The following is a 21771-nucleotide window of genomic DNA, read 5'->3' as shown; positions in this document are numbered from 1 at the left end:
CATGTGTCAAAAATCGAAAACACAAGTACCCTAGTAACACACACATACAAGCTTGCACTAGTCCATGCAATTACTATTGTGGTCACACACCCCTCGATAAAACCTCACACTTCTACACAGAGGTCAGAGGTGTTAGTGGTGCTTCTAATGCTGCACACACACACACACACCAGTTTGTCAGGGGCAGGCTAATGTAAAGGTGCTCTGTATGCAGAGCACAGACTGGGGCTAGCATTGTACATCCAGCTCTAAACTCACCAGTCACAGGCCCAGACAACCAGAATCCATTTTATTTTTCTTTTGTAACAAAACAAAAATCAGAGGATGGTGCGGGTGAGGACCGAGGGGTGTGGGTGAGGACTGAGGGGTGTGGGTGAGGACTGAGGGGTGTGGGTGAGGACTGAGGGGTGTGGGTGAGGACTGAGGGGTGTGGGTGAGGGATGAGGGGTGTGGGTGAGGTTGATGAGGAGGGGGTGAATATTCACAGCGTTCATCTCAGACATGGAGACGTGATTCTCCTCTCATCCGAGCAGGGGCCAGGCTCGCTGGAAAGCGGGGTAATCGGCCAATCAGAAACACACATTTAACGCCCCTTTGCCTTTCCTGTAAAGCAGGCTGAGAAGTGGCCGTCCAGCCCAGTTACTCATCACATCACACTGCTGGCCAGGCTGACTGTGTGGAAGGGGCATGTGTGTGTGTACTGTCTGAGGGCATGTTTGTGTGTGTGTGTGTGTACTGTCTGAGGGCATGCTAGCTTGTGTGCATCCACCATCACTGCCATTCTGGTAGGAGTTCCTCTCCAGCCACGGGCTTCATCTTCTTCTGCCCCAGTTGGGATAGTCCCCCCCCCCTCCCCCCCCCCCCCCTGCCTCCCCCCCCTCCCCATCCCTGTCCCCCACCCCTCCCCATCCCTGTCCCCCCCCCTGTCCCTCCCCCTTCTCGTCCCACCCTAACCTAGGCGTGGTCCAGCAGAGCGAGTCACCGGTCTGCAGGGCAGACAGAATTCAGTCGTCCCACTGAAGGGGATCTGTCCTGCCTGCATCTGCACCATGGGAGGACCTAGCTTCCTGTGGCTAGCTTAGCGCTCGGACAAGTGTCCTTGTTAATTAGCAACGCAGCAGCTGTCACACAGCCCAGCACCGGACCCTTCAAGGCAATGATGATGACAACAACAGCAAGCCCCCGCCAGTCTCCCCCACAGTCTAACCCCCCTCCCCAAGGACCAGACCCTCAAATGTCTTACTCTTTTAGATTCAATTTCACCATCGCTGTCATGCCTGTGTATTTCTACCACTCTCTCTCTCCCTCTCTCTCTCATGCCTTCTCTGCCCGCTCTCTCTTCATCTCTCTCTTCCTAACATTCCCTGAATTTTCTCCTGGCATCTATATCTCTTCTTTTCTTTCGTTCTCCATCCTCTCTTATCTGTGTTCCTCGCTCTCTTTCCCTCCTCACAGTACTGTGTCTGTAGAGGCACAGTGCCCTGGCCTACATTTGCATGGGTAAGAGCCAAGGCATTTGGCTTGAGGGACGGCTTTAAGAGCAGAATTTCATTTCCATACATAACGAAGCGCTTTCTTGAGGGAGAGGAAAAGAAAACACATGAAAATGGATTTATTTATGTATGGTTTTGTCATAGCTTTGCTTTAGCTTTTGAAGTAAATCCAGGAGGGCTTTCATGTGTTTGTGTGTGAGTGAAATGTGTGTCTGTTATTCTCAAAGAGGAATATGATCTAAAATGAACGCTGCTGAATACAGGCCAGGCTAGATTGTTTAACCTAAAAACGAAAAGGCCACACCTCACCTGACAGCATCCTTTCAGCCCCCACTCAAACGGAACAGTTTTTTCCCCCCATACCATACCAAAAGCTCTCTGCTGAGGTCCGTACTGCACGTGATCACCTCTCCACCAGGGTCTTTGTGGGAACGTGCTTTACTGGCCTCCAGGTGTACAGCTCATAGAAGCAGACACACATAAAGGCTTTACATTGTGAGACGCCTTTTTAGAAGATATCTTTTCCCAGACAGCGGTAGCAGGGAGTGAGATGCAAAATAGGCATCTGATATTGCAGGAGTTGTTTTTCAACCTTCTAAATTTTTTAAGCAACATTTTCTTTTTGCAGAGAGTAAGCTCTCATCAGTCTGGCATAGAAAGAGAATAGATGTGTGCTGAATTAAGAATCAAACCCTCCCTGAATCGTTTAACATTCCGATATCTCAGCTTCAGTTTGGCATCTGACGTTTGGGCTGAAAGGCAACATCTTAACAATGTTCAAATTGAGTGTCGTTGAGTTATTCTGGTGTGCAACTCATGCGCAACCAGACCATGTAACTATGGCTGTTTTGTAGGCTGCACTTCTGACAAATAATACATGATGCACGCAAGGGCCTGTGTGTCCAACAACAGCAGAAGGCAGGGAAGTTCAGTGAAGCCAAGAGAGATATATGATGTTGAGAGTCAAGGAGAAGTCAATGTTTTGTGTCTGGAAGAGTTAGAGTCTGTAAGGGAGCTACAGAAGAGGATTTACAACTCGGCCCTCTGTAATGGGACATGAGAACACCAGTTAGTTCTTGGTTGCATGAAGACTTCTCCTCCCGTGTCACTGTATATCACTGTACCACCGTGACCTCTTAGCTAGGAGCGTGTGTTCATAATGCCTCCATGAAGTCCTTCTGCTGGCTAATTACTGCAGGATGTCAATCAACCTGTACCAGTTTTGTCTTAGACATTAAGGGGCCCCTTCACACCTCGTTATGTCCTCACAAAGACAGTGGGTGGCAGGTTCCTCCATTACTGGTTATGCCACGGCTTTGTCATCCACTTAGCCCTCCTCATTCTCCCACAGAACAATAGCTCCCGTCCTCTTCCCTGCGTGAGGAAACACAGGGCACACCAAGGAGGATTTCACAGCCTCCACACGCCTGCCACAGCCCACACCCTAATCTGCTCAGCTAACTAGCATGACAGGAGACAGGAAGCCAGTCCAATGTCATTATGAGGAAGACAATTACAGCTGCCATCGTCATGAAGGAGCTGTGGGGACAGAACCAATGGTGATCTGTTAATAGCGCAGAGCATCTGGGCAGAGCGTGCGGTCAGAGCGTGCGGGCAGAGCGTGCCGGCAGAGCGTGCCGGCAGAGCGTGCGGGCAGAGCGTACGGGCAGAGCGTGCCGGCAGAGCGTACGGGCAGAGCGTACCGGCAGAGCGTGCGGGCAGAGCGTACGGGCAGAGCGTACGGGCAGAGCATACTGTTTGCTCCCGACAGGGAAAGAAGGACAGAATGGCAGGGTGGGGGCGGTGGGCGAGGGGGAAGAAGTAATGAAAAAGTGTGGAAGATAAAAGCTGGTTCTAATTCTGGCCTAATCCTGGATGTTGTTTCAGCATTAGTCCTGATGAGGTAGGCTTTGACCTGGCAGGCTGTTCTAATAGAGTGGGTTCATCTGTTACCTACTCTCCATGGGGCTCTTTCTGGGAGTATTACTAAAGCAGACAAGAACAGGGGGGTGAGAGGGGGGAGAGAGGGAGAGATGGGTGGTTAGGGGGAGAGGTGGGTGGAGGAGGGTGGGTGAGAGATGGGTGGGACACACATACGCACACAAACAGGTCCTGTGTTGAGATGTACTGATTGCTAATCCACTTAGCAATGCACACTTTGATCTTGCTCAAGTAAACAAATACAAGCAGAGCCTACACTAGATGCTCAATGAAGATGATACAATTCTGAATATAAAGCATTAAATGTGGCATTACTGGAAGAGAGAAAAGAGAAACTCGGTTGGGTATCTGTGTGTGTGCACATACTGTATACTGTGTGTATCTGTGTGTGTGCACATACTGTATACTGTGTGTATCTGTGTGTGTGCACATACTGTATACTGTGCGTATCTGTGTGCACATACTGTATACTGTGCGTATCTGTGTGCACATACTGTATACTGTGCGTATCTGTGTGCACATACTGTATACTGTGTGTATCTGTGTGCACATACTGTATACTGTGCGTATCTGTGTGCACATACTGTATACTGTGTGTATCTGTGTGTGTGTTCATACTGTATACTGTGTGTATCTGTGTGTGTGTTCATACTGTATACTGTGTGTATCTGTGTGCACATACTGTATACTGTGTGTATCTGTGTGCGTGCACATACTGTATACTGTGTGTTTCAGTGTGCACATACTGTATACTGTGTGTATCTGTGTGCACATACTGTATACTGTGTGTTTCAGTGTGTGTGCACATACTGTATACTGTGTGTATCTGTGTGCACATACTGTATACTGTGTGTATCTGTGTGCGTGCACATACTGTATACTGTGTGTATCTGTGTGCGTGCACATACTGTATACTGTGTGTTTCAGTGTGCACATACTGTATACTGTGTGTATCTGTGTGCACATACTGTATACTGTGTGTATCTGTGTGCACATACTGTATACTGTGTGTATCTGTGTGCGTGCACATACTGTATACTGTGTGTATCTGTGTGCACATACTGTATACTGTGTGTATCTGTGTGCACATACTGTATACTGTGTGTATCTGTGTGCGTGCACATACTGTATACTGTGTGTTTCAGTGTGCACATACTGTATACTGTGTGTATCTGTGTGCACATACTGTATACTGTGTGTATCTGTGTGCACATACTGTATACTGTGTGTATCTGTGTGCACATACTGTATACTGTGTGTTTCAGTGTGTGTGCACATACTGTATACTGTGTGTTTCAGTGTGCACATACTGTATACTGTGTGTATCTGTGTGCACATACTGTATACTGTGTGTATCTGTGTGCGTGCACATACTGTATACTGTGTGTTTCAGTGTGCACATACTGTATACTGTGTGTATCTGTGTGCACATACTGTATACTGTGTGTATCTGTGTGCACATACTGTATACTGTGTGTATCTGTGTGCGTGCACATACTGTATACTGTGTGTATCTGTGTGCACATACTGTATACTGTGTGTATCTGTGTGCACATACTGTATACTGTGTGTTTCAGTGTGTGTGCACATACTGTATACTGTGTGTATCTGTGTGCACATACTGTATACTGTGTGTTTCAGTGTGTGTGCACATACTGTATACTGTGCGTATCTGTGTGCACATACTGTATACTGTGTGTTTCAGTGTGTGTGCACATACTGTATACTGTGCGTATCTGTGTGCGTGTTCATATTTAATAGAGAGACAGAACAATCCCTTCGTCACATCGTGTCAGAATAAATAATGTCTCTAAATGAGGAGGAGGCAGGTAAAAGGACAAACCTGAATAGCATTTTCCGCATGGCCTGACAAACACAGAGGGAGACAGGAGAACAGCCAGCGTGCCAAATGTTACTGTGAACACATCACATCACTTTCAAGGTGAACTGAACCCTGGGTAGGACTGGCATTCCCAGGGGCACTCCTCACCCTTCCCTAGCCCAAGGCTACAACCTTCCTGCCCTCTGTGACCTCTGGGCATCAGCGTTAATATACTCCTAACAAAAACAACATCATTCACAACCCTGTGTGTCTTTTTCTGAACACGTCCACGTATATTCTGTCGTATACAATATCCTTTCTCAGTGATAAAGCCTTTGGCTGGAGATTCCCCTGGCTGATAAAATGAAGCTGTGCTGATCGACTTACACTGTACCTGTGTGGCTTGTCCCTGCTCGCTGAGGCAGTGCTGAAAAGCTCAAACAACTTCCAGGACTCCATGTGCCTGATGGCCGGCCCGGCTGCGTCTGGTAGTGGGGAGGGCTGTCTGGTAGTGGGGAGGGCTGTCTGGTGAGGGCTGTCTGGTAGTGGTGAGGGCTGTCTGGTAGTGGTGAGGGCTGTCTGGTAATGGTGAGGGCTGTCTGGTAGTGGGGAGGGCTGTCTGGCAGTGGGGAGGGCTGTCTGGTAGTGGTGAGGGCTGTCTGGGGAGGGCTGTCTGGTAGTGGGGAGGGCTGTCTGGTAGTGGTGAGGGCTGTCTGGTAATGGTGAGGGCTGTCTGGTAGTGGGGAGGGCTGTCTGGCAGTGGGGAGGGCTGTCTGGTAGTGGTGAGGGCTGTCTGGGGAGGGCTGTCTGGTAGTGGTGAGGGCTGTCTGGTAGTGGGGAGGGCTGTCTGGGGAGGGCTGTCTGGTAGTGGGGAGGGCTGTCTGGGGAGGGCTGTCTGGTAGTGGGGAGGGCTGTCTGGTAGTGGTGAGGGCTGTCTGGTGAGGGCTGTCTGGTAGTGGGGAGGGCTGTCTGGTAGTGGTGAGGGCTGTCTGGTAGTGGTGAGGGCTGTCTGGTAGTGGGGAGGGCTGTCTGGGGAGGGCTGTCTGGTAGTGGGGAGGGCTGTCTGGTAGTGGGGAGGGCTGTCTGGTAGTGGTGAGGGCTGTCTGGTAGTGGTGAGGGCTGTCTGGTAGTGGTGAGGGCTGTCTGGTAGTGGGGAGGGCTGTCTGGTAGTGGAGAGGGCTGTCTGGTAGTGGTGAGGGCTGTCTGGTAGTGGTGAGGGCTGTCTGGTAGTGGGGAGGGCTGTCTGGTAGTGGAGAGGGCTGTCTGGTGAGGGCTGTCTGGTAGTGGGGAGGGCTGTCTGGTAGTGGGGAGGGCTGTCTGGTAGTGGGGAGGGCTGTCTGGTGAGGGCTGTCTGGTAGTGGTGAGGGCTGTCTGGTAGTGGTGAGGGCTGTCTGGTAGTGGGGAGGGCTGTCTGGCAGTGGGCAGGGCTGTCTGGTGAGGGCTGTCTGGTAGTGGTGAGGGCTGTCTGGTAGTGGTGAGGGCTGTCTGGTAGTGGGGAGGGCTGTCTGGCAGTGGGGAGGGCTGTCTGGTAGTGGGGAGGGCTGTCTGGCAGTGGGGAGGGTTGTCTGGTGAGGGCTGTCTGGTAGTGGTGAGGGCTGTCTGGAAGTGGTAAGGGCTGTCTGGTAGTGGTGAGGGCTGTCTGGTAGTGGTGAGGGCTGTCTGGTAGTGGTGAGGGCTGTCTGGTAGTGGGGAGGGCTGTCTGGTAGTGGGGAGGGCTGTCTGGTAGTGGTGAGGGCTGTCTGGTAGTGGAGAGGGCTGTCTGGTGAGGGCTGTCTGGTAGTGGTGGGGGCTGTCTGGTAGTGGGGAGGGCTGTCTGGTAGTGGAGAGGGCTGTCTGGTGAGGGCTGTCTGGTAGTGGTGGGGGCTGTCTGGTAGTGGTGAGGGCTGTCTGGTAGTGGTGAGGGCTGTCAGGTGAGGGCTGTCTGGTAGTGGTGGGGGCTGTCTGGTAGTGGTGAGGGCTGTCTGGTAGTGGTGAGGGCTGTCTGGTGAGGGCTGTCTGGTAGTGGGGAGGGCTGTCTGGTAGTGGGGAGGGCTGTCTGGTAGTGGGGAGGGCTGTCTGGTGAGGGCTGTCTGGTAGTGGTGAGGGCTGTCTGGTGAGGGCTGTCTGGTAGTGGGGAGGGCTGTCTGGTAGTGGGGAGGGCTGTCTGGTGAGGGCTGTCTGGTAGTGGTGAGGGCTGTCTGGTAGTGGGGAGGGCTGTCTGGTAGTGGGGAGGGCTGTCTGGTAGTGGTGAGGGCTGTCTGGTGAGGGCTGTCTGGTAGTGGTGGGGGCTGTCTGGTAGTGGGGAGGGCTGTCTGGTAGTGGAGAGGGCTGTCTGGTAGTGGTGGGGGCTGTCTGGTAGTGGGGAGGGCTGTCTGGTAGTGGGGAGGGCTGTCTGGTAGTGGAGAGGGCTGTCTGGTGAGGGCTGTCTGGTAGTGGTGAGGGCTGTCTGGTAGTGGTGAGGGCTGTCTGGTAGTGGGGAGGGCTGTCTGGCAGTGGGGAGGGCTGTCTGGTAGTGGGGAGGGCTGTCTGGCAGTGGGGAGGGCTGTCTGGTGAGGGCTGTCTGGTAGTGGTGAGGGCTGTCTGGAAGTGGTAAGGGCTGTCTGGTAGTGGTGAGGGCTGTCTGGTAGTGGTGAGGGCTGTCTGGTAGTGGTGAGGGCTGTCTGGTAGGGCTGTCTGGTAGTGGGGAGGGCTGTCTGGTAGTGTCTGGTAGAGGGCTGTCTGGTAGTGGTGTCTGGTGAGGGCTGTCTGGTAGTGGTGGGGGTCTGGTAGTGGGGAGGGCTGTCTGGTAGTGGGGAGGGCTGTCTGGTAGTGGTGAGGGCTGTCTGGTGAGGGCTGTCTGGTAGTGGTGGGGGCTGTCTGGTAGTGGGGAGGGCTGTCTGGTAGTGGTGTCTGGTAGTGGTGGGGGCTGTCTGGTGAGGGCTGTCTGGTAGTGGTGTCTGGTAGTGGGGAGAGGGCTGTCTGGTGAGGGCTGGGTAGTGGTGGGGGCTGTCTGGTAGGGCTGTCTGGTAGTGGGGAGAGGGCTGTCTGGTAGTGGTGTCTGGTAGGCTGTCTGGTAGTGGTGGGGCTGTCTGGTAGGGCTGTCTGGTAGTGGGGAGGGCTGTCTGGTAGTGGGTAGTGGTGGGGGCTGTCTGGTAGGGCTGTCTGGTGAGGGCTGTCTGGTAGTGGTGTCTGGTAGTGGTGAGGGCTGTCTGGTAGGGCTGTCTGGTAGTGGGGAGTGTCTGGTAGTGGTGAGGGCTGTCTGGTAGTGGGGAGGGCTGTCTGGTAGTGGTGAGGGCTGTCTGGTAGTGGTGAGGGCTGTCTGGTAGTGGTGAGGGCTGTCTGGTAGTGGTGAGGGCTGTCTGGTAGTGGGGTGAGGGCTGTCTGGTAGTGGGGAGGGCTGTCTGGTAGTGGGTCTGGTAGTGGTGAGGGCTGTCTGGTAGTGGAGAGGGCTGTCTGGTGAGGGCTGTCTGGTAGTGGTGGGGGCTGTCTGGTAGTGGGGAGGGCTGTCTGGTAGTGGAGAGGGCTGTCTGGTGAGGGCTGTCTGGTAGTGGTGGGGGCTGTCTGGTAGTGGTGGGCTGTCTGGTAGTGGGGAGGGCTGTCTGGTAGTGGTGAGGGCTGTCTGGTAGTGGTGAGGGCTGTCTGGTGAGGGCTGTCTGGTAGTGGGGAGGGCTGTCTGGTAGTGGGTGAGGGCTGTCTGGTAGTGGTGAGGGCGGGCTGTCTGGTAGTGGTGTCTGGTAGTGGTGAGGGCTGTCTGGTAGTGGAGAGGGCTGTCTGGTGAGGGCTGTCTGGTAGTGGTGGGGGCTGTCTGGTAGTGGGGAGGGCTGTCTGGTAGTGGAGAGGGCTGTCTGGTGAGGGCTGTCTGGTAGTGGTGGGGGCTGTCTGGTAGGGCTGTCTGGTAGTGGTGAGGGCTGTCTGGTGAGGGCTGTCTGGTAGTGGGGAGGGCTGTCTGGTAGTGGTGAGGGCTGTCTGGTGAGGGCTGTCTGGTAGTGGGGAGGGCTGTCTGGTGAGGGCTGTCTGGTAGTGGTGAGGGCTGTCTGGTGAGGGCTGTCTGGTAGTGGGGAGGGCTGTCTGGTAGTGGGGAGGGCTGTCTGGTGAGGGCTGTCTGGTAGTGGGGAGGGCTGTCTGGTAGTGGGGAGGGCTGTCTGGTAGTGGGGAGGGCTGTCTGGTAGTGGTGAGGGCTGTCTGGTGAGGGCTGTCTGGTAGTGGTGAGGGCTGTCTGGTGGGCTGTCTGGTAGTGGTGGGGCTGTCTGGTAGTGGTGTCTGGTAGTGGAGAGGGCTGTCTGGTGAGGGCTGTCTGGTAGTGGGGAGGGCTGTCTGGTAGTGGAGAGGGCTGTCTGGTGAGGGCTGTCTGGTAGTGGTGGGGGCTGTCTGGTAGTGGGGAGGGCTGTCTGGTAGTGGAGAGGGCTGTCTGGTAGTGTCTGGTAGTGGTGGGGGCTGTCTGGTAGTGGGGAGGGCTGTCTGGTAGGGCTGTCTGGTAGTGGAGAGGGCTGTCTGGTGAGGGCTGTCTGGTAGTGGTGAGGGCTGTCTGGTAGTGGGGAGGGCTGTCTGGTAGTGGTGAGGGCTGTCTGGTAGTGGTGAGGGCTGTCTGGTAGTGGTGAGGGCTGTCTGGTAGTGGTGAGGGCTGTCTGGTAGTGGAGAGGGCTGTCTGGTGAGGGCTGTCTGGTAGTGGTGGGGGCTGTCTGGTAGTGGGGAGGGCTGTCTGGTAGTGGGGAGGGCTGTCTGGTAGTGGAGAGGGCTGTCTGGTGAGGGCTGTCTGGTAGTGGTGAGGGCTGTCTGGTAGTGGGGAGGGCTGTCTGGTAGTGGTGAGGGCTGTCTGGTAGTGGTGAGGGCTGTCTGGTGTCTGGTGAGGGCTGTCTGGTAGTGGTGAGGGCTGTCTGGTAGTGGTGAGGGCTGTCTGGTATTGGTAAGGGCTGTCTGGTAGTGGTGAGGGCTGTCTGGTAGTGGGGAGGGCTGTCTGGTAGTGGTGAGGGCTGTCTGGTGAGGGCTGTCTGGTAGTGGTGGGGGCTGTCTGGTAGTGGGGAGGGCTGTCTGGTAGTGGAGAGGGCTGTCTGGTGAGGGCTGTCTGGTAGTGGTGGGGGCTGTCTGGTAGTGGGGAGGGCTGTCTGGTAGTGGGGAGGGCTGTCTGGTAGTGGAGAGGGCTGTCTGGTGAGGGCTGTCTGGTAGTGGTGAGGGCTGTCTGGTAGTGGGGAGGGCTGTCTGGTATTGGTGAGGGCTGTCTGGTAGTGGGGAGGGCTGTCTGGTAGTGGTGAGGGCTGTCTGGTAGTGGTGAGGGCTGTCTGGTAGTGGTGAGGGCTGTCTGGTGAGGGCTGTCTGGTAGTGGTGGGGGCTGTCTGGTAGTGGGGAGGGCTGTCTGGTAGTGGGGAGGGCTGTCTGGTAGTGGGGAGGGCTGTCTGGTAGTGGTGAGGGCTGTCTGGTAGTGGAGAGGGCTGTCTGGTGAGGGCTGTCTGGTAGTGGTGGGGGCTGTCTGGTAGTGGGGAGGGCTGTCTGGTAGTGGTGAGGGCTGTCTGGTAGTGGGGAGGGCTGTCTGGTAGTGGGGAGGGCTGTCTGGTAGTGGTGAGGGCTGTCTGGTGAGGGCTGTCTGGTAGTGGTGGGGGCTGTCTGGTAGTGGGGAGGGCTGTCTGGTAGTGGAGAGGGCTGTCTGGTGAGGGCTGTCTGGTAGTGGTGGGGGCTGTCTGGTAGTGGGGAGGGCTGTCTGGTAGTGGGGAGGGCTGTCTGGTAGTGGAGAGGGCTGTCTGGTGAGGGCTGTCTGGTAGTGGTGAGGGCTGTCTGGTAGTGGGGAGGGCTGTCTGGTAGTGGTGAGGGCTGTCTGGTAGTGGGGAGGGCTGTCTGGTAGTGTCTGGTAGTGGTGGGGGCTGTCTGGTAGAGGGCTGTCTGGTAGTGGGGTGAGGGCTGTCTGGTAGTGGTGAGGGCTGTCTGGTAGTGGTGAGGGCTGTCTGGTGAGGGCTGTCTGGTAGTGGTGAGGGCTGTCTGGTAGTGGTGAGGGCTGTCTGGTAGTGGTAAGGGCTGTCTGGTAGTGGTGAGGGCTGTCTGGTAGTGGGGAGGGCTGTCTGGTAGTGGGGAGGGCTGTCTGGTAGTGGGGAGGGCTGTCTGGTAGTGGGGAGGGCTGTCTGGTAGTGGAGAGGGCTGTCTGGTGAGGGCTGTCTGGTAGTGGTGAGGGCTGTCTGGTAGTGGGGAGGGCTGTCTGGTAGTGGTGAGGGCTGTCTGGTAGTGGGGAGGGCTGTCTGGTAGTGGTGAGGGCTGTCTGGTAGTGGTGAGGGCTGTCTGGTAGTGGTGAGGGCTGTCTGGTAGTGGTGAGGGCTGTCTGGAAGTGGTAAGGGCTGTCTGGTAGTGGTGAGGGCTGTCTGGTAGTGGTGAGGGCTGTCTGGTAGTGGGGAGGGCTGTCTGGTAGTGGGGAGGGCTGTCTGGTAGTGGGGAGGGCTGTCTGGTAGTGGTGAGGGCTGTCTGGTAGTGGAGAGGGCTGTCTGGTGAGGGCTGTCTGGTAGTGGTGGGGGCTGTCTGGTAGTGGGGAGGGCTGTCTGGTAGTGGAGAGGGCTGTCTGGTGAGGGCTGTCTGGTAGTGGTGGGGGCTGTCTGGTAGTGGTGAGGGCTGTCTGGTAGTGGTGAGGGCTGTCTGGTGAGGGCTGTCTGGTAGTGGTGGGGGCTGTCTGGTAGTGGTGAGGGCTGTCTGGTAGTGGTGAGGGCTGTCTGGTGAGGGCTGTCTGGTAGTGGGGAGGGCTGTCTGGTAGTGGGGAGGGCTGTCTGGTAGTGGGGAGGGCTGTCTGGTGAGGGCTGTCTGGTAGTGGTGAGGGCTGTCTGGTGAGGGCTGTCTGGTAGTGGGGAGGGCTGTCTGGTAGTGGGGAGGGCTGTCTGGTGAGGGCTGTCTGGTAGTGGGGAGGGCTGTCTGGTAGTGGGGAGGGCTGTCTGGTAGTGGGGAGGGCTGTCTGGTAGTGGTGAGGGCTGTCTGGTGAGGGCTGTCTGGTAGTGGTGGGGGCTGTCTGGTAGTGGGGAGGGCTGTCTGGTAGTGGAGAGGGCTGTCTGGTGAGGGCTGTCTGGTAGTGGTGGGGGCTGTCTGGTAGTGGGGAGGGCTGTCTGGTAGTGGTGAGGGCTGTCTGGTAGTGGTGAGGGCTGTCTGGTAGTGGTGAGGGCTGTCTGGTAGTGGTGAGGGCTGTCTGGTGAGGGCTGTCTGGTAGTGGTGAGGGCTGTCTGGTAGTGGTGAGGGCTGTCTGGTATTGGTAAGGGCTGTCTGGTAGTGGTGAGGGCTGTCTGGTAGTGGGGAGGGCTGTCTGGTAGTGGTGAGGGCTGTCTGGTGAGGGCTGTCTGGTAGTGGTGGGGGCTGTCTGGTAGTGGGGAGGGCTGTCTGGTAGTGGAGAGGGCTGTCTGGTGAGGGCTGTCTGGTAGTGGTGGGGGCTGTCTGGTAGTGGGGAGGGCTGTCTGGTAGTGGGGAGGGCTGTCTGGTAGTGGAGAGGGCTGTCTGGTGAGGGCTGTCTGGTAGTGGTGAGGGCTGTCTGGTAGTGGGGAGGGCTGTCTGGTAGTGGTGAGGGCTGTCTGGTAGTGGGGAGGGCTGTCTGGTAGTGGTGAGGGCTGTCTGGTAGTGGTGAGGGCTGTCTGGTAGTGGTGAGGGCTGTCTGGTGAGGGCTGTCTGGTAGTGGTGGGGGCTGTCTGGTAGTGGGGAGGGCTGTCTGGTAGTGGGGAGGGCTGTCTGGTAGTGGTGAGGGCTGTCTGGTAGTGGTGAGGGCTGTCTGGTAGTGGGGAGGGCTGTCTGGTGAGGGCTGTCTGGTAGTGGTGAGGGCTGTCTGGTAGTGGGGAGGGCTGTCTGGTAGTGGGGAGGGCTGTCTGGTGAGGGCTGTCTGGTAGTGGTGAGGGCTGTCTGGTCTGTCTGGTAGTGGTGAGGGCTGTCTGGTAGTGGTGAGGGCTGTCTGGTAGTGGTGAGGGCTGTCTGGTAGTGGGGAGGGCTGTCTGGTAGTGGTGAGGGCTGTCTGGTAGTGGGGAGGGCTGTCTGGTAGTGGGGAGGGCTGTCTGGTAGTGGGGAGGGCTGTCTGGTGAGGGCTGTCTGGTAGTGGTGAGGGCTGTCTGGTAGTGGTGAGGGCTGTCTGGTAGTGGTGAGGGCTGTCTGGTAGTGGGGAGGGCTGTCTGGTAGTGGTGAGGGCTGTCTGGTAGTGGGGAGGGCTGTCTGGTAGTGGTGAGGGCTGTCTGGTAGTGGGGAGGGCTGTCTGGTAGTGGGGAGGGCTGTCTGGTAGTGGTGAGGGCTGTCTGGTGAGGGCTGTCTGGTAGTGGTGGGGGCTGTCTGGTAGTGGGGAGGGCTGTCTGGTAGTGGAGAGGGCTGTCTGGTGAGGGCTGTCTGGTAGTGGTGGGGGCTGTCTGGTAGTGGGGAGGGCTGTCTGGTAGTGGGGAGGGCTGTCTGGTAGTGGAGAGGGCTGTCTGGTGAGGGCTGTCTGGTAGTGGTGAGGGCTGTCTGGTAGTGGGGAGGGCTGTCTGGTAGTGGTGAGGGCTGTCTGGTAGTGGGGAGGGCTGTCTGGTAGTGGTGAGGGCTGTCTGGTAGTGGTGAGGGCTGTCTGGTAGTGGTGAGGGCTGTCTGGTAGTGGTGAGGGCTGTCTGGTGAGGGCTGTCTGGTAGTGGTGAGGGCTGTCTGGTAGTGGTGAGGGCTGTCTGGTAGTGGTAAGGGCTGTCTGGTAGTGGTGAGGGCTGTCTGGTAGTGGGGAGGGCTGTCTGGTAGTGGGGAGGGCTGTCTGGTGAGGGCTGTCTGGTAGTGGGGAGGGCTGTCTGGTAGTGGTGAGGGCTGTCTGGTAGTGGTGAGGGCTGTCTGGCAGTGGTGAGGGCTTCAGGGCGGCTGCTCCGACATGATTAGAAGCTGTTCTCTGCTGCTGCATTCACACAGGCTGTCAGCAAAACCTACACTGAGCCAGTGTTCTATCCTAATGGAGGAGAACGTATGACTGACATCAGACAGATTGCAGTAATATGTTTTTATTTTTCTTGCCTTTTGTGTGCGTTTTTTTTTCACCCAGTGAAAAATCAAAAATCCTGTTCATTTTGATGAATCGATCTCCCAAGGTTTGTTTATTAGATGTGGGAATATTGATGGTTGGCAAAGCAATCACTCTTTCGTCTCGAAGCCCTCCTTCCCCCTAGCTCTGCAGGATATGTGACAGCATACTGTATGGCTCTGAGTTTAATAGGCATGTTTATTTTCACACCGGTGAATTCAGCTTCAAGCCTCGTCCGTCTCAGCATGGAAACCTCCTCACGGTCTCTCAGAGAACACGACGCATTCCTGGAGCCTCAAATCAATCTCTCTAATTAGTTTAGCTCTAAATACGACTATTTTCAAAGCTGAGATGAGGCAATTCCAAACCTACACCTAGCACAGGATTGAGACACGCTAAAGAACAACGATACTGTCATTTTCAGCAGGGCGTTTAGCAGGCCCAGCGGTGGGCAGTGTGAAGGTCATGAATCCTCGGCCCCATCCAGGGAGCTGGCCTGGGCCTGTGTGCAGGGCTGCTCCTCACTGAGTCTGGAGGAGATGCTCACAGGCCGGCCTGGGCCTGTGTGCAGGGCTGCTCCTCACTGAGTCTGGAGGAGATGCTCACAGGCCGGCCTGGGCCCCGAGGTATGACACAAGGACGGGTGTCAGAGGGGCATAGCGACACGCAGGGACGCAAAGCACCTGTCATCTGTGAAGAATGATAATGACAGGGCCTGGAGAAATGGCTGTGTCTCGCCCACCTTTCTCCTACTCTGTTTCTCTCCCTCCACCCCCCCTCTCTCTACTTGAGATTAAATAAGAGTGTAGATAACTCTTACTTGATCCTCACATAGGGAAATGTAGGCGATTCAGAGCAGAGAGATGGTTAAGATAGAGGTCATACAGTCATGAATAAGGAGAGAACAAAATTCCTAAATGTAAAAAAAGCCTAGTAATATAAACAATATCAAACGAATAGCATTCATAACAGTAACATTCAGTGTGATCATGTAGAAAATAAGCATAAACAGTCATCAACTAAAGTGTAACCCAATAAATATATCCCCAAAAATACTAACTGCAGAGGAACATGACCCTTCTGTTTCTCACTCTACTTTTTCCTCTTCATCTCTTGCTCCTTCTCTTTGTTTTTATCTCTTTCTCCATTTCCCTGCACCCTCTTTATCTCTCTCACCTTCAGCATGTGTCCCTTTGACTCTCATCCTGCCCTGCTCCCTCTCCTTCCCTCCCTCCGTCTCCTGCCAGCTGCCTCCCTCCCTCTCCTTTCCTCTTTTCCTCCCTCCTTGCTCTCCTTTCCTCTCTCCCTCTCCTGTCCCCTGCCTCCCTCCCTCTGTGCTCCTCCCTCTCCTGCCCCCCAAAATTCTCTCTTCCTCTCTCTCTTTCTGTATTCCCCTCTCTCTCTTTGTCTCTACCCCTCTCCCTCTCTCCCTCCTCATCAGCAAAGACCATCTGTATTGATGCTGTTTTGGTGAGCGAGTTGGCAGGTGATAAGAGGCTGGTGGGAGGGAGGGAGGTAGAGGGAGGGAGGGAGGGGAGGGGAGGGGAGGGGAGGGGAGGGGAGGGGAGGGGAGGGGAGGGGAGGGGAGGGGAGGGCTGCCAGATCAATAGTTGTCTGAAACCTGGTGAATGTTGGGATGGATCTGGACCACCGCGCTCCTGTCCCAGCCCGATAAGGGAGGGATCTTCGACCTGCGATACACACACACACACACCCCGCCTGTCAGTTAGGACTCTCGTCTTTTTATGACTCACTCATTATCTTAGAACACACAGCACTGTCGGGACCCACCAACACATGACTCCGTTTGTTTAGCTTTAGTATATACAGTTCAGCATTTAGCTGCTGAACTACATTCTGTGGAGATGAGCATGTGTGGTTGTGTGTGCATGTCAGTGTGTGGGTGTGCATGTGTGTGTGTATGTCAGTGCGTGTCTGTGTGTTTGGGAACACGGTGCACTGCCTCATTTACAATGCAAACTGCAGGGGCAGTGAACATCTTGTTAAGAGAGCCACCATATGTTTACTTCCTGAGACAGCCGGCCCACAACTCGAACAGATAGAGGCACACTGTAACACACACACACACTTACAGAACATTCACACCAACACACACAAACGCACAAAAAGAAGCACACATCACATAATCACTGTGTTCTGAGGCCAACGTCTTGTCTCCGGGGTTGTCAAGCAACTGTGACCCCAACTGGGCATCTATAACCTTGGGCAGGCAGCCAGGCGAGGCCCAGGCTTGGGAGGGGAGAAGGCCGTGTTCTGCTGGAGCTCTGGGGAGGCAGGATGAGCTGCCAGGCAGACAGGCCCTCTGAGACACGTGAGGGCTAGCTAGCCAACATGAGCCTTCTACAAAAAGCACACACACACAGCATCCAAGCACACACAAGCACACAAGCACCCACACACACAGTACACACATACCATGGCTACATCCCTACATCTTCACTCTCTTTTCTCTCCATTCTCCTCCCTTGCCTTGTGCTGCTGCAGGTTGTGGGTCTTTCCTGGGGAGAGTCGGGTTGTCAGGGACACAGAGCTGTCCGTCTGTCGTCATGGTGACCTCTTATCTGACCTGTATGTCAGACAGAGAGTCAGGTCAGGGCCGCGAGCTAGAGGTCCCTCTGCATTCTAATACCTGCATAGGATGTATGTTTTTCACAGCTCTCGATTTGTTTATTTAAGGAATGGCTCAACTTAGTTTAGCACTTAAAATCATCCATCTCTGCTTGTCATGTGTGTTTTGCATATTTATCTCCAACCCAGTCCTGTCTCTCATCCTCAAGCGTAGATGTTGATGAGAGAGCTTCAGTCTGCGTCTAAGTGACAGGCCGGCAGATGACGCGTGACGGTAAAAACACATGAACTCACAAACAAACAACAAGCGCTGCGCTTCACAAGTCCAAGACACCGTGCTGTCATTTTAGACATGACAGAGTTACTCTGTGTTAAGTTCACTTTAAAAGGAACAGTGTTGGAAAAAAAAGAAAAGGAATCTCTTACCCCCTAGCGCTGACGGAGATGCCTCTGGACACAGTCACACGTCTCCGGTCAAATTGGAGCTGATTACAGTGAAGCACTGCTAGTCAGAGGTGTAAGACAGACTGTTTTTATACTGCTATATTATTCAGATAACAAACTGTCCAGACCGTTGGATGTTGATGATGCTGGAAAGAGGATGAGCGCTGACAGGGGAGAAACGTGCTGCGGAGAGAAAGAGAGAGAAAGAGACAGTAAGGATTTACGACGTGTGTCGTCTGGGTTAGCCAGGACCGGGGTTGGTCATGGTTGACCGAGGGATTGGATCCCGGAACACAGAGGAGACAACCAGACTGGTAACACTCAAACAGGAAGTGGTTCTCTCTGTTTCCTGTCTCTTGGCGTGGCTGATCAGGACAGATGCCACTGCTCAGGGGAGTGTCGTGTTTATGACAAGGATATTTACTCTGCACACACACACACACACACACACTTTCTAAAACTCCATGTGGCTGTTGCTAACCTATAGCCGTTTTATATATATATATATATATATATATATATATATATATATATATATATATATATATACAGTGCCCTCCAAAAGTATTGGAACAGTGAGGCCAATTCCTTTATTTTTGCTGTAGACTGAAAACATTTGGGCTTGACATCAAACGATGAATGTGAAACCAGAGATCAACGTTTCAGCTTTTATTTCCAGGTATTTACATCAGGATCTGATGCACAAATTAGAAAATATCACCTTTTTGTTCGAACCCACCCATTTGTCACGTGAGCAAAAGTATTGGAACATATGACTGACAGGTGTGTTTTGTTGCCCAGGTGTGTCCTATTACATACATTATTCAATCAATAAATACCACTGAATGTCTACACTCAGGTTCAGATTGGGTAAGATAGGTTTTGTCTATGCAGACTGTATTCAGAGGTGAAAACAACATGAAAACCGGAGCGCTGTCTTTGGGTGAAAAACAAGCAATTGTGAGTCTTAGAGAAGATGGAAAATCAATCAGAGCCATTGCAGAAACATTGGCCATAGCCAGTACAACCATTTGGAATGTCCTGAAGAAGAAGAAAACTACTGGTGTACTAAGTAACAGACGTCGAACAGGTAGACCAAGGAAAACATCAGCAGTTGATGACAGAAACATTGTGAGAGCTGTAAAGAAAGACCCTAAAACAACTGTTAGTGAGATCAGCAACAACCTCCAGATGGCAGGAGTGAAGGTATCACTATCTACTGTTCGCAGAAGACTTCATGAACAAAAGTACAAGGGCTACACCAGAAGATGCAAACCACTCATTAGCAAGAAGAATAGGAAGGCCAGGCTGGAATTTGCCAAAAAGTACAGAGATGAACCTCAAAAATTCTGGGACAAAGTTTTATGGACTGATGAGACAAAGATTAACTTTTACCAAAGTGATGGAAAGGCTAAAGTTTGGAGAAAGAAAGGAACTGCTCATGATCCCAAACACACAAGCTCATCTGTGAAACACGGTGGAGGTAATGTCATGGCTTGGGCTTGCATGGCTTCTTCTAGGACGGGCTCATTAATCTTCATTGAGGATGTAACACATGATGGCAGCAGCAAAATGAACTCGGAAGTCTACAGAAACATTTTGTCTGCCAATTTAAGGAAAGATGCAACCAAACTGATTGGCAGAGCCTTCATCATGCAGCAAGATAACGACCTAAAACACACTGCCAAAACAACAAAGGAGTTCATCAGGGGCAAGAAATGGAAGGTATTAGACTGGCCAAGTCAATCTCCAGACTTAAACCCTATAGAGCATGCATTTTACCTGCTTAAGAGGAGACTGAAGGGAGGAACCCCACAAAACAAACAACAACTGAAAGAGGCTGCAGTGAAAGCCTGGGAAAGCATCAAAAAGGAAGAATGCAAAAGTTTGGTGACGTCAATGGGTCACAGACTTGCTGCAGTTATTGAAAGCAAAGGATTTGCAACTAAATATTAAGTCTTATTCACTTAAATATGTTTTAAGTATATCTGTTCCAATACTTTTGCTCACATGACAAATGGGTGGATTCAAACAAAATGTGATATTTTCTTAGTTGTGCATCAGATCCTGATGTAAATACCTGGAAATAAAAGCTGAAACGTTGATCTCTGGTCTCACGTTCATTATTTGATGTCAAGCCCAAATGTTTTCAGTCTACAGCAAAAATAAAGGAATTCGCCTCACTGTTCCAATACTTTTGGAGGGCACTGTATATATACACACAGTACTGTGCAAAAGTCTTAGGCACAATACAAATAAAAATAAAAGTTAAAGAAAAATGCTTTAAGAAATAATGAAATATTTTTTTTTACAAAAGGTTTAGCAAAATTGCACTTTTATACTGCTGCACAAATTGTTTTTGTATATATTTCTTTGACTAAATATTGCATTCAAATCTGATACACTTAAACGAAAAAATGTAGCAACATTAAATTTAGATTTACTATAATTCTAATGTATTTTTACTACAAATAGGTACGGTACAAAACTTTCTGCATCACTATAAGTATCCTCATCTGCCTCCTTACCGACGAGACACCAGAGATGTCGCCTACTAATTACGAAAACTGCTTTGCGCAATTCCTGTGTTGTTCTTAATTACGAATGAAATATTAATAATAAAAGCTGCCTTCGTGTACACACCGCCCTCATCGAAACATGTAATTCAAGAAAAGCTGTAGCATTTCATTGAAGAAATACAGTATAAGACATTATTTGGGTAAAAAATCTTGGGTGCCCAAGACTTATGCACAGTACTGTGTATATATATATATATATATATATATATATATATATATATATATATATATATATATATATATATATACACACAAACACACACATACATTTGTTGGGGGTTTCTATTTTCGTAATAGTAATGAAAATATTCCAAGCATCTGAATAAAATATCAGATATGCATCCTGATCATTTCCAAACTCTATCTCCTTCCAAATTGTTTCCTGCTTGGTAGAAAACAGATTTCCCCTCTCAACATGGATGTTTTCCAGAGACATTAGAGTAAAGTGACACACCTGAAGGGTTCTGGAGACGTCACAACAAGCTCTCCTTCTCTGCTCCAACCCTAACCCTTCTCTACAGCTCCAACCCTAACCCTTCTCTACAGCTCCAACCCTAACCCTTCTCTACAGCTCCAACCCTAACCCTTCTCTACAGCTCCAACCCTAACCCTTCTCTACAGCTCCAACCCTAACCCTTCTCTACAGCTCCAACCCTAACCCTTCTCTACAGCTCTAACCCTAACCCTTCTCTACAGCTCCAACCCTAACCCTTCTCTACAGCTCTAACCCTAACCCTTCTCTACAGCTCGAACCCTAACCCTTCTCTACAGCTCCAACCCTAACCCTTCTCTACAGCTCTAACCCTAACCCTTCTCTACAGCTCGAACCCTAATATCAACCAGGGAAATAATCACGCCAGCTGCAGGAACTTCAGCCACGCCGCAAATGTATTCACTTTTGTAAAATAATTGAGGTTTTTCCTTGGCGGTGTTCTTGAGAGGGAAGAATGGGATGTGGATGAGAGATTACAAGAGAAAGAAATATTCCCTTTCCAGTCTTTGGGGCCTCACTCTTATTACGTACATGTACACACACATTTTTTTTTTCTGCTCTATAAATAGTAGAGATGAAATATGGTTTGTATAGTCACAATAGGCTTTCTCCCATCATGGTCTTGATAGTGTGTGATGCAGTGATGCAGATGTTATTTAAAAGGACTGAATAGAATCATTGGTGGTTGGGAGGTCATATAGGAGAAATATTTTTGTCTGTGGTATTTTCTTTCCTTGAAGCTTCTTTCTAATGAGGGAGTTTGTGTGTGTGCATTCCGTGTGTGTGTGTGCATTACGTGTGTGTGTGTGTGTGTGTGCATTCCTGTAAGGTAATAGTCACAAACACACTCTAAAAGAGCGTACCTATCAAGAGAAGAAAACAAAATCAATGTTATCATTTGAGCATAACTGGCATGTTTGCAGCTCACTTCACTAGCCTGTAGTGAAGTGAGGTGTGCTCTCCAAGGTTACAGGATCAGGTCTGTGGAATCCCAGACTAGTTCCTGTATCTTTAATGATTTATCTACGCTGGCTAGGGTAGTCAATATTTATAAATGGGATGTGTTGGTTCACTTATTGTATTTGATATAGACAGAGGCAGTTTCTATTGGTTATACTGTACTTTTGAAGAACAATATTTTCTCCACGCAGCATGAGTAAATATAAAAGTATACAAAAATTGTAGTTACCTGTAAGCCTTCACTGTGGTACACTAAGACCAGTACATCTGTATTACAGCCTGGGAAACTGCTGGTGTAAACACACACACACACACACACACACACACTAAGTATGGGATGTGTTAGAGATGTTCAGGGAGCATGATGGCAGGTGGTCCCTACTCACCCATCCCTGCTCTGTGTTTATCCAGGTCTGCTTAGCTATCATCACATTACCATGGCACATCCAGGTCTGCTCAGCTCTCATCACATTACCATGGCACATCCAGGTCTGCTCAGCTCTCATCACATTACCATGGCACATCCAGGT

General features: G+C 52.0%; 1 protein-coding gene across 1 annotated transcript in view; it reads left to right on the top strand.

Annotated features, from left to right (window-relative positions):
- LOC124470344 overlaps window positions 1-21771 on the top strand; it is a 62929-nt gene that overhangs the window by 31905 nt on the left and 9253 nt on the right. The window contains exon 2 of the mRNA XM_047024189.1: window positions 21653-21769. Within this exon, the coding sequence (XP_046880145.1) occupies window positions 21653-21769 (117 nt within the window). The remainder of the gene's footprint in view (window positions 1-21652; window positions 21770-21771) is intronic.

This window comes from Hypomesus transpacificus, chromosome 1, assembly GCF_021917145.1.
Source record: "Hypomesus transpacificus isolate Combined female chromosome 1, fHypTra1, whole genome shotgun sequence".
NCBI lineage: Eukaryota > Metazoa > Chordata > Actinopteri > Osmeriformes > Osmeridae > Hypomesus > Hypomesus transpacificus.
This window is presented reverse-complemented; position numbering and strand designations above follow the sequence as displayed.